This window comes from Bufo bufo, chromosome 4, assembly GCF_905171765.1.
Source record: "Bufo bufo chromosome 4, aBufBuf1.1, whole genome shotgun sequence".
Taxonomy (NCBI): Eukaryota; Metazoa; Chordata; class Amphibia; order Anura; family Bufonidae; genus Bufo; species Bufo bufo.
Window position 1 is genome coordinate 554258610 of NC_053392.1, and position 14267 is coordinate 554272876.

Genomic DNA, 14267 nt, shown 5'->3' on the forward strand with positions numbered 1-14267 from the left:
AAATGAATGGGTCCGCGATTCCGTTCCGCAAAATGCGGAATGGAATTGCGGATGTGTGAATGGAGCCTTATTCTTATACTGTGATACCGCTGTGTGCAGTAGCCCTTTTCTATTATCACTATACTGTGACATCACTGTATTTATTATCCTTGTACTGTGACATCACTGTGTGTATTATAGCAGTCCTGTGACATCACTGTATTCATTATCACTGTACTGTGACATCGCTGTGTGCAGTAGCCCTTTTCTATTATCACTGTACTATGACATCACTGTATTTATTATTCTTGTACTGTGACATCACTGTGTGTATTATACCAGTCCTGTGACATCACTGTATTCATTATCACTGTACTGTGACATCACTATGTTTATGATCCAGGTCCTGTGACATCACTGTATTCATTTTCCCTGTACTGTGACATCAAGGTGTGCATTATACCTGTCCTGTGACATCACTGTATTCATTATCCCTGTACTGTGACATCACTGTATTTATTATCCTTGTACTGTGACATCACTGTGTGTATTATAGCAGTCCTGTGACATCACTGTATTCATTATCACTGTACTGTGACATCGCTGTGTGCAGTAGCCCTTTTCTATTATCACTGTACTATGACATCACTGTATTTATTATTCTTGTACTGTGACATCACTGTGTGTATTATACCAGTCCTGTGACATCACTGTATTCATTTTCCCTGTACTGTGACATCACTGTGTGCATTATACCTGTCCTGTGACATCACTGTATTCATTATCCCTCTAGTGTGACATCACTGTGTGTATTATACCTGTCCTGTGACATCACTGTGTTTATTATCCCTGTACTTACACATATTTTCTGATAAACATGTATATGAGGTGCAGAGGTTGATACTGCTGTGTGCAGTAGCCCTTTTCTATTATCACTGTACTGTGACATCACTGTATTTATTATCCTTGTACTGTGACATCACTGTGTGTATTATAAAAGTCCTGTGACATCACTGTATTCATTATCACTGTACTGTGACATCACTGTGTGTATTATACCTGTCCTGTGACATCACTGTGTGTATTATACCTGTCCTGTGACATCACTGTGTGTATTATACCTGTCCATATAAAAGTGTGCCCATGTTCACAGGCCTGAGCAGAAAATAGTTTAACATCACTTATCTGAACAAGTTACAATGAGGAGCTTTACTACTTTATTGTCAGTGTGTGGATTATGGAATGATCTGATCAATGACAGGCAGAGAAATCCTGTCTGCTAGTTGGCATTGTACGTAAGGGTTACATATTGGCTTCACCTTTCTCCTTATCTTACTGATCTGATGTCTCCTTATCACTTACTTTTGTTAACTGCAGCACCAAGTTAGGAAATTTAACCCTTACACTGCCTTCAGTAAGAGATTACTGTTACATTAGCTGTAGGTAAGAAGTGTGAGGGTTAACTCTCCTGACTTCTAGCTGCATCATATAGAATCATTAGTTTTCTCTCTCGTCCCTGACACCCTAGGCATGTGCCCTTGTGTGCCTTGTTGTAAGTTCGGCCTTGGCTACCTCATGTTCTATTTCCCAGGTACAAGTGCAACCTCTGCACCTCATATACATGTTTACCAGAAAATATGTGTAAGTACAGGGATAATAAACACCACTCACAGATGATGTCCGCGCCGTTTGTCTTGCAGACCCACTCACTTACGTGAATGGATCTTGAGGGAAAATTAGAGCTGGATGGTGCATGCTATGATGTTTCTAATCATAGCATACACCATCCATTGATGGAGATGCCTTTGGACTTGTGCATTGTTTGCTGTGTAAGTGTATATTTAGATGAGATGTTTGTTATATGTGATGCTATTATTTGCCATGAGTTTTTTACAGATTCAAAATTTGACAGAAATGTATTTCACTTGTATAAATTGGCCAATAACCACAAAGAAAAAAAGACAATTCAGCAGCACTCTGCCAACACAAATAAAGTACAATAATGCCATAATTATAGAAAACATTCTGGTGCTAATGCTACGCTTATTTTGCTAATTTGAGATTCTTGGCAAATACATTTTGTACAAAATTATTTGGGCCCGTCTGCCAAACGTCAAGGCGATCTCTATAAGACGGGAACCTAACACTAAATTCTACCTATTATGTGCCATAACGGCCACCATAAAATTCAGGGAGTGCAGGTTCCACATGCATGCTGGGTACACTTACCATTTTTGGTGCCATGTGGAACCTGCATTCCCTGAATTTTATGGTGGCAGTTATGGCACATAGCAGGTAGTATTTAGTGCTAGGTTCCCGTCTTACAGAGATCGCCTTGACGTTTGGCAGACGGGCCCAAATTATTTTGTACAAAATGTATTTGCCAAGAATCTCACATTTGCAAAATAAGTGTAGCATTAACACCAGAATGTTTTCTATAATTATGGCATACACTTTTTTTGGTTTGCAGAGTGCTGTTGCATTGTCTTTTTTTCTGTGTGTTTTTAGCCATGGCAGCGTGCACCGCACATTGGGATGTGCTAACTGACCCCCTTTTTCTGGCCAATAACCACATCACTAAACCACAGCAATCACGGCAAAACCAAGTACACTTTCAACATCGTATTGATGGTCAAAATCATTTTATGTAGCTACTGTATTCCCTCAAGTCAATAGGCAGCTTTAGCTGAACTAAAAGGGGGGTGAGCACTAAACATGCCTAGGGTAGCATAAACTCTAAATATAGTTCTGGAGGAGCCCACATACATGTGCAGATACCAGAATAACACTACTGTAAACCGAATGTAAAGTTGAGGGGGGAGTCTGGTGCAATACAGGGGAACAGAAACAGATTTTCACAGTGTTTTAAATTGTAGGTGGCACGAATGCACCCATTTCTCCCTCGATCAAGAATTTTCTTTGTGTGTATTTTAGTTGTCATAGATGTATTAGTAGATGGTAGATTAAAATGCATTTTACACACAAAGTACATACAAAAAAATAAAGGTTAATTCTAGAACATTCACCTTGACATCTGCCCTGGTCTTGTCTGTAACCTCCATGACAAACTCACAGCGTTTTCCATTTGGAGGATTAGTAAGGTGGTTGAGGATGTAGAGGTCTACTGTAGCACCAAGATTATCAATATTAGAGACAAAAATGTATTCTTTTCCTTCATCTATGAGTGTGTTCAACAGTCCTGAATTGTAAAAGCTGGCATAGATATCACCGTGACCAGGAGGGTACCAGGCTTCAGCATTCTCCACTGAATAGGACAAGTCCTTGGCTATCGGTAATAAGGATTCCTTATTTACTCTTGGGTACCTATAGAAGAAAGTAGATGCTGGTTAGAAAACCACTACCTTCCCTGTTATGTAAAAATCTATAGAACACACATAGTACAAAGCCATTTATTGAAAGACGTGAGTACAGCATTGTCTAATCAGACGTTTTGGAGGATAATCACTTTCATTCAAAATTCCAAAAAAACATAAAGTTTAGATCTGATTTTAGAAGTGAGGGCAGTGAAGGCCCTGCAAATCATTCTTCTCACACACTACCGTGCCACTATGGATTCAGAAACCCTTGCGAATAGCGCACATTCAGTGGTAATTACAGAGCTATTTATTCCATTTTGTTAAGGAAACCACGGTCCTAAGAGAAACCCAAAACAGCTGAATAGCAGATGTAATAAATAGCCCTGCATACTGTACGTGCTATACATATAGCAGTAGTAATATCAGACATTTCAGTGATTAACAAGATCCTCATGACCCCCACCTATTGAAAAAAAAAAACTTAAAGGGTATAGGTCATTAAAAAATGAATAACATATTTTTTTTTAATTTGTGATTTTTTTTTTAATTTTTCCATGTCACCATCTATATTTTCAAAAAATTGTATATAATCCTGCAGTTTTCACACTGGCCACTAGGCCTAAAATATATTAAAGAGGTTCCGCAGTTTTTTTTATCCTCTTGATAGATCATCATCATCATCTGATCGGTGGGGGTCCAACACCCGGGACCCCTGCCGATCAGCTGTTTGAGAAGGCAGCTGGGGCTGGCAGTAGTGCCGTGGCATTCTCGCTGTTTACAGCTGGCCCAGTGACGTCACGACTAGTATCAATGGCCTGGACGAGGCTAAGCTCCATTCAAGTGAACAATATTAAAATCTGGGACATCCTATTTATTTCTGTTTGTTCTGACTTTTAGCTTGGCAAACAGACTTGATTTTCTCAGTCAGACCATTCACTCTGACCAAAGAAGGAAGGAGAATGAGTGACTTAATGAGAGCATCACACATTACAATGCTGTGCACTGCTCTTCTGAGAGCATAGGCCTATCAAGAGCGTCATACTGTTATCCCAACTCTACACTTAGTATTAATAATCAGGAGTAACTTGCAGATAACATCTTCCTCTCACAGCAGCAGTAAAGTGATGATGGGTTAGCTATCTTTATAGGAGTTCTTCTCTGTATGCACTGACTGCTATGGAAGGACATTATTTTGTATTAAGTTTTCAATGGCAAAACACTGCCGAAATGAAATTTGAGGTTTTTTTTTTATAAATGAAAGCGCCCATTTAAACTCTCCATGAATTAAAAATTCTGGAGGCTGTTTTCTTAGAACTTGTTGTGCCATTACTCTATTACTCCATGCACTGCTGAAAGAAATGAAGTTTTAATATATGCCAATGAGCCGCTAAGAGCAACGGGGGCGTTGCCATGACACCTAGAGACTCTTCCTCCTCACGCTCTCGGCACTTTGATTGACAGGTCCAGGTGTGATGACGTTTCCACTGTCTGGCCCTATAAATGAAAGTGCAGATGGCGCAGAGCCACTAGGTGTAACAGCAACGCCCCCGTTGCTCCTAGAGGCTCATTTGCATTTATTAATACATCATTTTTCCCAGCAATGCGGGCACATATGAACATGGGACCAACACAGATGCCTTCAGCTGCCAAGTGCACATGTGGACGGCCTTTAAAGAGTCAAGTGATGAAGAAATATTTCGCTGCATTACACATTTTGACATATTTGCTTAATTTGCAGAAGGAAATCCCCTTGAAGTCCTTCTCATGACCGAGGCACAAGAAATATGAAACAGAATTATTTCATGGACTCTGATTTTTTTTTTTAAATCTTAGGAAATGGACAGAAAACCTGAGATCAGCTTCCTTGCAATATAAACAGCACTATCTTTTCTAAAACACCATACTGGTTAGACTGGTGTAAGACGATCTACACATCCCGGGATCCGATCTTAATGTTCTTCTTTGAGGTTTCTAGGAAAATATTCAGGACACGGGTCAATGATCTCTCCATGAATAATGAATACACTATGTCCCAAGGCCTCAAAGCTGGAAGCGGCACAACACGCAGGTCCTGAATCTCCAGATGGACAAGGGGAGGGAAGGTCATATGAAGGACGCATTTGCTGCAGCCTTGTACATCCACATCAAAAAAGGGGGAATCTCAACTGGGACATCTTAATGCTATGATCCATGTTTTAATATGCGTACAATGCACTTCTCTTTCTACTTTATATCTGCAAATGAGACGACTGCAACGTAACGTGTCACCATACATTGCTTCATCCCTCAGGACCTATTAATATGTATTGTCCTTCTGTCAGTCTTGCGGTCATCCTCATTAGCCTCTACAACGTTTAGATGCAGCTCAGGAACTCAACAGGGTGAGAAATTCTGTGATGCACTTAAAAACCTCTTAGGATATGGGGCTGCATGAGCGGACCCAAAAGGGAACTAGAATATCTTACGGGGGACTTGTGTGGCCAATGTCGCCGACTCTAGGAACTGCGTATTAAACTTTGCCGCAAAACTGAAAAAAATGCGCGCGCTGGAGAAAGCATCCACAATGAAATCCCCATATAACTTGAGGTGAGGATTTTTAATTTTCCACATGCCAATTTACGTAGGCAGATATCTGCTTTGGATTTCACCCTTTGCAGTACAGAGGCTGAAATCCGCAATAAATAGTCCGAGTATCTCCACCACCAAGGTTAGGTCATCAATATCTAGAACCCAGGAAACCTCTTCAAAAAGGATGTTCACCCCTTGCCGTTTCTGGTGTCTTTAGTTATGATGATGTGTATACTGTATATATTCAATGAATTTAAAAACTGGAAAAACACCTGGAAAGTATCATTAAAACCTTGTTAGGGCCTCCATACTTTTGTGGGGTATTTCCCTTTAAAGATCTGCTGTAATGTCTCATCATAATTAAAGGGTTTTTTCATCCCTGGGCACCTTTTGTACAACCACCCCCCCATGGCCAAACCCTTGGTGGTAAACATACTTACCTGATCCCCACTGCTGGATTCAGGCTATCTCTGCCTCACCAGTTCTGCAGGTCCCAGGTGTTCGCGCGTCAAACCCGTGTAGTGCCGACTGTCCGCAGCGGTGATGTCACGTGACCCCGTGACATGAAGTCACCACTGCGACCAGTCACTGGCTGTACAGTTCATATGACCTGGCATCAAACCGCATGGTGATGAGGGGAGACCCAGGACCTGCTGAGCCGATGGGGACGCGATGGAGTCGGAACCCAGATAAGTATGATTACCACTGAAGGTTTGAAGGGGTCTGTAGAAAAGGTGCCAGGGGTGAAAAAGCCCTTTAGTTGAGACTTTTCAGTAGATCTTTGAAAGGAGATATCCTATAAAAGTTATGTACATGAGGACCTAAAGAGCAACAAGGTTTTAATGATACTTTCCAGGTGTTTTTCCAGTTTTTACATTCAGGGAACATATACGGTATACACATCATCCTAACTAAAGACACCAGAAATGTCTGGGCTATGAACGGCAGGCGCATAATTAGATTGCCTTTTATGTACCAGATCCCAAAGGTAGACAAAGCAGCAGAATGAGGACGAAGCAAGATGTTTTCTGCACAATGGAAATAATCAGCACAGCTTTATAGACAGCAATTAAAAGCCTTAAACCAAGGAATGCTGGAATGTAAATCTTTAACTATGTACAGGTTTGCATTTGCAAACTTACTGAATACACTTTCAAGTGGGTTATAAAGGTAAAAAAAAAAAGAAAGAAAAAAAGATGAACGCCTATCATCTGAATGACAGAACCACATTACTCCACCTGCTCTGATTGAAAGTGTAGATCTTCACCCGACAGTGGCTGTACTTCTGCACGATTTTATTGGTGTCCTCATCAGTATTGAAGGAATTCATCAACACAAGAGGGACATTGGTGTTGTAAGTTTTGTTCAAGTGCTGAAAGGGCAATCAAAATCATCAAAATGTAAAAAGCAGCAACAAAGAACAAAGTACATAATGAATGCACTGACATCCCAGCCCAGAGCTCGTCTCCGCTCCCCGGCACACAGCATTCAGCATTTATATTTAATGGATGCACTGGGAAAGCTCCTGACATATGTCAAACGTATCCGTTAAGCCACCATTTAACTGGCAGCGGACAAGGGTGTTCTTAGGCCTCCATCAGGTCGGGATACATCAGTATACCTTTTTACGCTGTATAGAACAGCATAGTAGATGACGTTACTCTATACAGAGGCATCAAGTACAAAATAAAAGGTATAAGGCTGGTACTCTTTTGTTTCCTAACATGGGAGCCTGTGGTATGGCACTGTATTTCTATAAGGGTTCGTTCACATGTCCGTATGTGTTTTGCGGTCTGCAAAATGCGGATCTACAAAAAATACAGATCATGTCCATGTAGCATCTGATTTTTTTGGCGGACCCATTGTAACAATGCCTATTTTTGGAAAAGAATAGGACATGCTCTATCTTTTTGCGGGGTGCTGTCCACATTTTTTGCGGACACATTGAAATGAATAGGTCCGCATCCATTCCGCAAAAAGTGCGGATTGGAAGGGGAGCAAAGATATGGTCGTGTGAATGGGGCCTAACAGTCATGGGATCCATTGGAGGCATATGTTGGGAAAGCCTTCTGATGTATCTCTCTGAAAAGTACAAAGCAAACGCAGTGTGAATGCACCCCGACCCATACAAGAATATTACATTTCTACTACTGAAGCCAGTTTGCATCTTCCATCATTTATTGAAAATGTTGCGGTCGGCACTCTGGTAGTAGCGGATGCTCTGTGGTCGGGTAGCATCCCTGGACATATAAGAAAAGCCACAGCACTCCAAGAATGGCTTCAATTCAATGTAGATGTTTTTATTGAGAAATCCAGCACAATGCCAATAGGTATGATCCCGTAATAGTAGACATCGTATCGGCCCTACCAGGACCTTGGTCACGGCTCGAATGTAGGCAAGTGGAGACCAGCACTGGAGCAGCTGGATGCTGAATGAACATTGTGGCAGGAGATGGCTACTAGAGCTTCTAAGTCACAAATCCAACTCTACCCTCCTTTTTTTTTTCAATCAAATCGTTTTTATTATTCAAATAAAATTGGCATATTACAAGACAGTTTGTGTCTACAATTTTCTGTTATTTTCCCCCCTCCACGACTCCTATACAAAGAATTGTATAAAACATTATCACATATCCATATACTTGATACATCTCCCAAACTCTACCCTCCTTTTAACTTACATGCCATGATGTATGCATTAAATGGATGCCATACAGTGTTAGTTACCCACAGGGTTCCATTGTACGATAAAAACAGAATGAAATGATTTGCAAATCTCATAGACCCAAATTTTATTCACACTAGATCATAGAAAACATGCCAGATCTTAAAAGTGAGACATTTTATAATTTCATGAAAAAAATGAACTAATTTTGAACTTGATGGCAGCAACGCATCTCGAAAAAGTTGGAACCGGGACAATAAAAGACTGGAAAAGTATATGGTACTTCTGGAGGAGCAATTTACAGCTAAGTCACATTAATAGCTATAAAAGGAGCATGTTAGAGAGGCAGAGTCTCTCAGAAGCAAAAATGGGCAGAGGTTCACCATAGTAACATAGTATAAAAGGCCGTCCAGTTCGGCCTGTTATCCTGCAAGTTGATCCAGAGGAAGGCAAAAAAAAAAAACTGAGGTAGAAGCTAATCTAAAAAAAAACTGCTTCTAAAAATTGTGCAACAATTTCCGAAAAATGTTCCTCAGTGTAAAATTGCAAAGACTCTGAATATCCCACCATCTTCAGTACATAATATTATGAAAAGATCCAGAGAATCTGGAGAAATCCAAGTGCGCAACAGACAAGGCCGACAGTCAATATTGGATGCTTGTGATCTACGGGCCCCTCAGGCAGCACCGCATTAAAAACAGTCATGATTCTGCACTGGAAATGACACACGTTCAGAAATCATAGTCTGAGAACACAGTTCACAGTGCAATCCACTAATGTAAGTTAAAGCGGTATCATGCAAAGAAGAAGCCATATGTCAACAGGATCCACAGGAACGCCTTCGTCTTCTTTGGACTAAAGCTCATTTAAAATGGACTGAGACAAAATAGAAAACTGCTCTGTGGTCAGGGAATCAAAATTTGATACTCTTGTTGGAAACTATGGATGCAGTGTGCTGTGGACTCAAAAGGAGAGGGACCATCCAGCCTATCATCAGCACCAGTTCAAAAGCCTGCATCTTTGATAGTCTGGGGTTGCATTAGTGCCTATAGCGTGGGCAGCTTACAAATCTGGAAAGGCGCTATCAATGCTGAACAGTATATAGAGGTTTTAGAACAGCATATGCTCCCATACAATGTCTCTTTCAGAGAAGGTCTGGCATATTTCATAAAGACAAATGCTAAACCACATACTGCATCCACCATTGCATCCATCACAACAGCATGGCTTTGCAGAAGAAGAGTCCGGGTGCTGAACTGGCCGCCTGCAGACCAGACCTTTCACCAATAGAAAACAATTACCGTAGTGAATCATGAAATAAAAAATCCAGCACAGAAGACCCAGAGCAGCTACAAACCTACAACAGACAAAGAATGGGACAACATTCCTCTCCAGCAATTGGTCTCCTCACTTCCTAGGTGTTTACAGACTGTTGTTAGAAGAGGGGATGCTACACAATGGTAGACATGGCCCTGTCCCAACTTTTTTGAGATTTGTTGCTGCCAAAATCTAAATGAGTAAATTTTTTTTATGAAATGGTAAAATGTCTCAACATCTGATATGTTTTCTACTGTGAATAAAATATGGGTCTATGAGATTTGCAAATCATCTCATTCTGTTTTCGGTCACTGAGTCCGAGGTAGGGAAATGACATTTTCAGGTCTACCCTAGAAAGAGAGTGATGAGAATACATGACATACAGCAGGTGCTCACCTCTATTTGTTTCACAGTGAGATCGAGGAAGGTGTTCTCATTCCGAACTCCTATCAGACTTTTCGGGCCCTTACAGCCCATGCTGGTTCCCAAACCTCCATTAAGCTTGACGACGACCAGCTTGTTGAGGACAGATGAGATGTTATCTGGTAGGCCTCTGGCCTTTATCTTCTCGTATGGCTGAATCTTTAAAAAAAAAATGGAAAAGGACAATTTATAGAATAGCCACTTCCTGTTCATACAAACATATGAATAGTAACACATATATAATTATCCAATGAGAGGTTGGGGCGAATGGACCGTTTGTACCCACACCTCAAGTCTAATTGAAAAATTCTATCCCCTATTTACAGACCCAGCAACTGATGGGGCCAATCAGCCAAGGAAGGCAAAACATTTAATGGGAACCTGTCACCGTGAAAATGCAATATAAGCTACAGGCAGCATGTTATAGAGCAGGAGGAGCAGAGCAGATTGATATATAGTCAGTATAACTTGTATTTTATACATTTATATTCCTGCTGATTCTGGGCTGTGAAGTCCAGGAGGCGGTCCTATCAGTGATTGACAGCTCTCTCTGTATACACAGTCATAGAAGGAAGGCTGTCAATCACTGATAGGACCGCCTCCTGAACTTCAAAGACCAGAATGAGCAGGAATATAAATGAATAAAACAATAAATCTTTATATCAATCTGCTCAGCTCCTCCTGCTCTATAACATGATACCTGCAGCTCTGACACCATGTTCAATGTGACAGGTTCACTTTAAAGAGGACCTTTCATGTTTTTTTTTATTCTAGATAAATACCTTTACTTGGGCGGGTACCCCCTGCTGATGCTGCCACCCTGCCTGTTTTTTTTAAAATATCGCTCCTGCTCCCCGCTGTGTTCCATCGTAGTTTTCCCACTCAGTATGTTATTACTGAGCATCGGTACAGGGAGGAGGAGACACCAGGGTTTCTCAGTGGGTCCAATCACAGCCAGGGAGGAAAAAAAAAGCTCACCTTCTCCCTGGCTGTGACGCCCAAGTAATCCCCCAAGTAAAGGTATTTATCGCAATTAATACCAAACCATGAAAGGTCCTCTTTAAGTGCCATACATCCAAGTTAATTCTGATGCTGACCAATAGGTGGTGCTGTGACAAGCTGTACATGACGCTAAAGCTGTAGCTCCGCCTATACAGTTTTTTCATCACTACTTTAGCGGCATGACGCTGTGTATGTATATGGTTACAAAGTATCTATGTGAATGCAAAGCCTCTGTGTGTACGTATGCATACTCTTATGTAAATGTGTATTTTTCTGTTCGCGTGCACATGTGCAGAATGTAATGTGTCTCTCTAAGCATAGCCAAGGAATGCCACTCTGAAACAGCTGATCAGTAAAGGTGCAGGATGTCGGACCCCCGCCAGTCAGATATTGATGGCCTATCCTGACAAAAGGCCGTTAAAAGTAACACCTTGGGATACCACTTTAAAGATGTTGTCTGGTTTAGGAAACCCATTTACAAAGACCTTATTAGGAAATTCTAAGTTGACAGAAGGGGATCCCCTATTCATGACCCCCTCTCTATTAGCCAGAAATGGAGAGGAGGTGCATATATGGTTTCTCCAGCAGATCTATTGATCGTAAGGACAATCCATTGATTCAAGTATAAACTGTTTAATGCTTCATTTTCCCCCGTGAACACTTGCTGACAGGTTCACAGATCACAAATGACCATTATGACACTCAGCGGTGAGACAACCTGGAAACTTAAAGGGCATCTCAGCAGATTTGTACCTATGAAACTAGCTGACCTGTTACATCTGCGCTTGGCAGCTGTGGCAAATGATGTTTGAGTATACGCAGATAAGCCTCTAGGAGCAATGGGGGCGTTGCCGTTACACCTAGAGGTTCTGCTCTCTCTGCGACTGCTGCGCCCTCTCCACTTTGATTGACAGGACCAGGCAATGAAAACTTCATCACTCCTGACCCCGTCAATTAAAGTGGAGAGGGCGCAGCAGTCGCAGAAAGAGCAGAACCTCTAGGTGTAACGGCAACGCCCCCATTGCTCCTCGAGGTCATTTGCATATATAAAAAAAAAATTCTCAGCAATGCGGGCACACATGAACATGGGACCAACACAGATGTCTTCAGCTGCCAAGTGCACATGTAACGGGTCAGCCAGTGTTATAGGTACAAATCTTCTGACAGATGCCCTTTAAAGGGCAGACCTCACAGCGTAGCAGGACCTGCGGAGGGAACCACACTTACCTGATCCCCACCGCTTGGTTCCAGCTCTTTTTCTCCCTCCGCCGCTACTGTAGCACATCAACATCTTGCACACGACCGTATGGCTTCTTCAGTATTTTGCGGTCCACAAAAAATGGATCCGCAAAAAATACGGATGACATCTGTGTGCATTAAGTTTTTTTGGGCGGAACGGAACAGCTGGCCCCAGATAGAACAATACTATCCTTGTCCGTTATGCGGAACGGAAATACGGAAATGGAAGGAATACGAAGTACCTTCTGTTTTTTTTTTTTTTTGCAGATCCGTATACGGAACGCAAAAAACGGAACGTAAACAGAAAAGTTTGTGTGCAAGAGGCCTAAGTCTTACAGAAATTAGAGAGGTGTAGGCTGCTACGGGTCATTGTAATCAATAGAGAATTTATTTCCCTCACGAATAAGATAGGGGAACAGCAAGGTTGAAAAAAATCATGTTTCCATTCACTTTTCCTACAGAGCAATTGCTCAGTCAGACGGAAATTCGAGCAGATGCACACAGCTTGATCAGTCTTCTGGTGCAGCCCATATCTGTGGGGCTCAGTATTACTGGAGGTAAGTGAGTAGAGCTGTGCTATACAGAGTGATATCCTCTCCATGGGGTAACTGCCTATCGCACAAGATCAGTATGTACGCACACTCTCCTCTTACTTCAAAGACCTATTGCTGTCACACCCTGCTAACTTGATTTTTGAGAGAATATTTCCCAATTACACAAAGACGACAAATCTATGAGTCAGTAAAAAAAAATGAGGAAATGGAGCAGAGAAAATAAAGTGTAAATGTTCCCTGCAGACAGGGAGTAAGTGAGAAAACCTGATCCAACTGTTCCATTACTCAGCAGATACCGTAACCCAAGCCCCAACCCTATTAACCAAAACCTTGATCATTACCACCAGGTTTCTTCTAGACGTACTAGAAAACTTAAATTCTAAAGAGAACTATTGCACAATCCAACCAATTCCTGTGTACTTAAAGGGGTTTTGGCACTTCAGCAAGTGGCATTTATCATGTAGAGAAAGTTAAAGGGGTATTCCCATCCCAGACAATGGGGGGATATCGCTAGGATGGCTTGGCTCCAGGCGGGCAGACAATATCTCGCGGTATTTAAAGACAAAGCTGACCGAAAATTATTTTTCCTGACACCAACAGCTTTTGAATTAGGCAACCAATCAGCTAAGGCCTCTTTCACACTTGCGTTGTCCGGATCCATCGTGTACTCCATTTGCCGGAGGTGCCCGCCGGATCCGTAACACCGCAAGTGAACTGAAAGCATTTGAAGACGTCCGTGCGGCTCCCAGGGCGCTCCAGAATGACGTCAGAGCGCCCCATGCGCATGGATGACGTGATCCATGCGACACGTCATCCATGCGCGTGGGGCGCCCTGACGTCACTCTGAAGCGCCCCGGGAGCCGCACGGACGGAAAGTATACTGCTCCCCTGCTCCCCACTACACTTTACCATGGCAAACAGGACTTTAGCGTCCTGGCAGCCATGGTAACCATTCAGAAAAAGCTAAACGTCGGATCCGGTAATGCGCCGAAACGACGTTTAGCTTAAGGCCGGATCCGGATTAATGCCTTTCAATGGGCATTAATTCCGGATCCGGCCTTGCGGCAAGTGTTCAGGATTTTTGACCGGAGCAAAAAGCGCAGCATGCTGCGGTATTTTCTCCGGCCAAAAAACGTTCCGGTCCGGAACTGAAGACATCCTGATGCATCCTGAACGGATTTCTCTCCATTCAGAATGCATTGG

The 14267-nt window shown here is 42.1% G+C and overlaps 1 protein-coding gene across 2 annotated transcripts in view; it reads right to left on the minus strand.

The window, feature by feature from the left end:
• UGP2 (UDP-glucose pyrophosphorylase 2) overlaps positions 1-14267 on the minus strand; it is a 128150-nt gene that overhangs the window by 24714 nt on the left and 89169 nt on the right. For both annotated transcript variants that reach the window (XM_040430128.1, XM_040430127.1), the window contains exons 4-6: positions 10243-10428; positions 7103-7236; positions 3006-3303 (exon numbers count right to left, since the gene is read on the minus strand). In XM_040430128.1, the coding sequence (XP_040286062.1) occupies positions 3006-3303; positions 7103-7236; positions 10243-10428 (618 nt within the window). The remainder of the gene's footprint in view (positions 1-3005; positions 3304-7102; positions 7237-10242; positions 10429-14267) is intronic.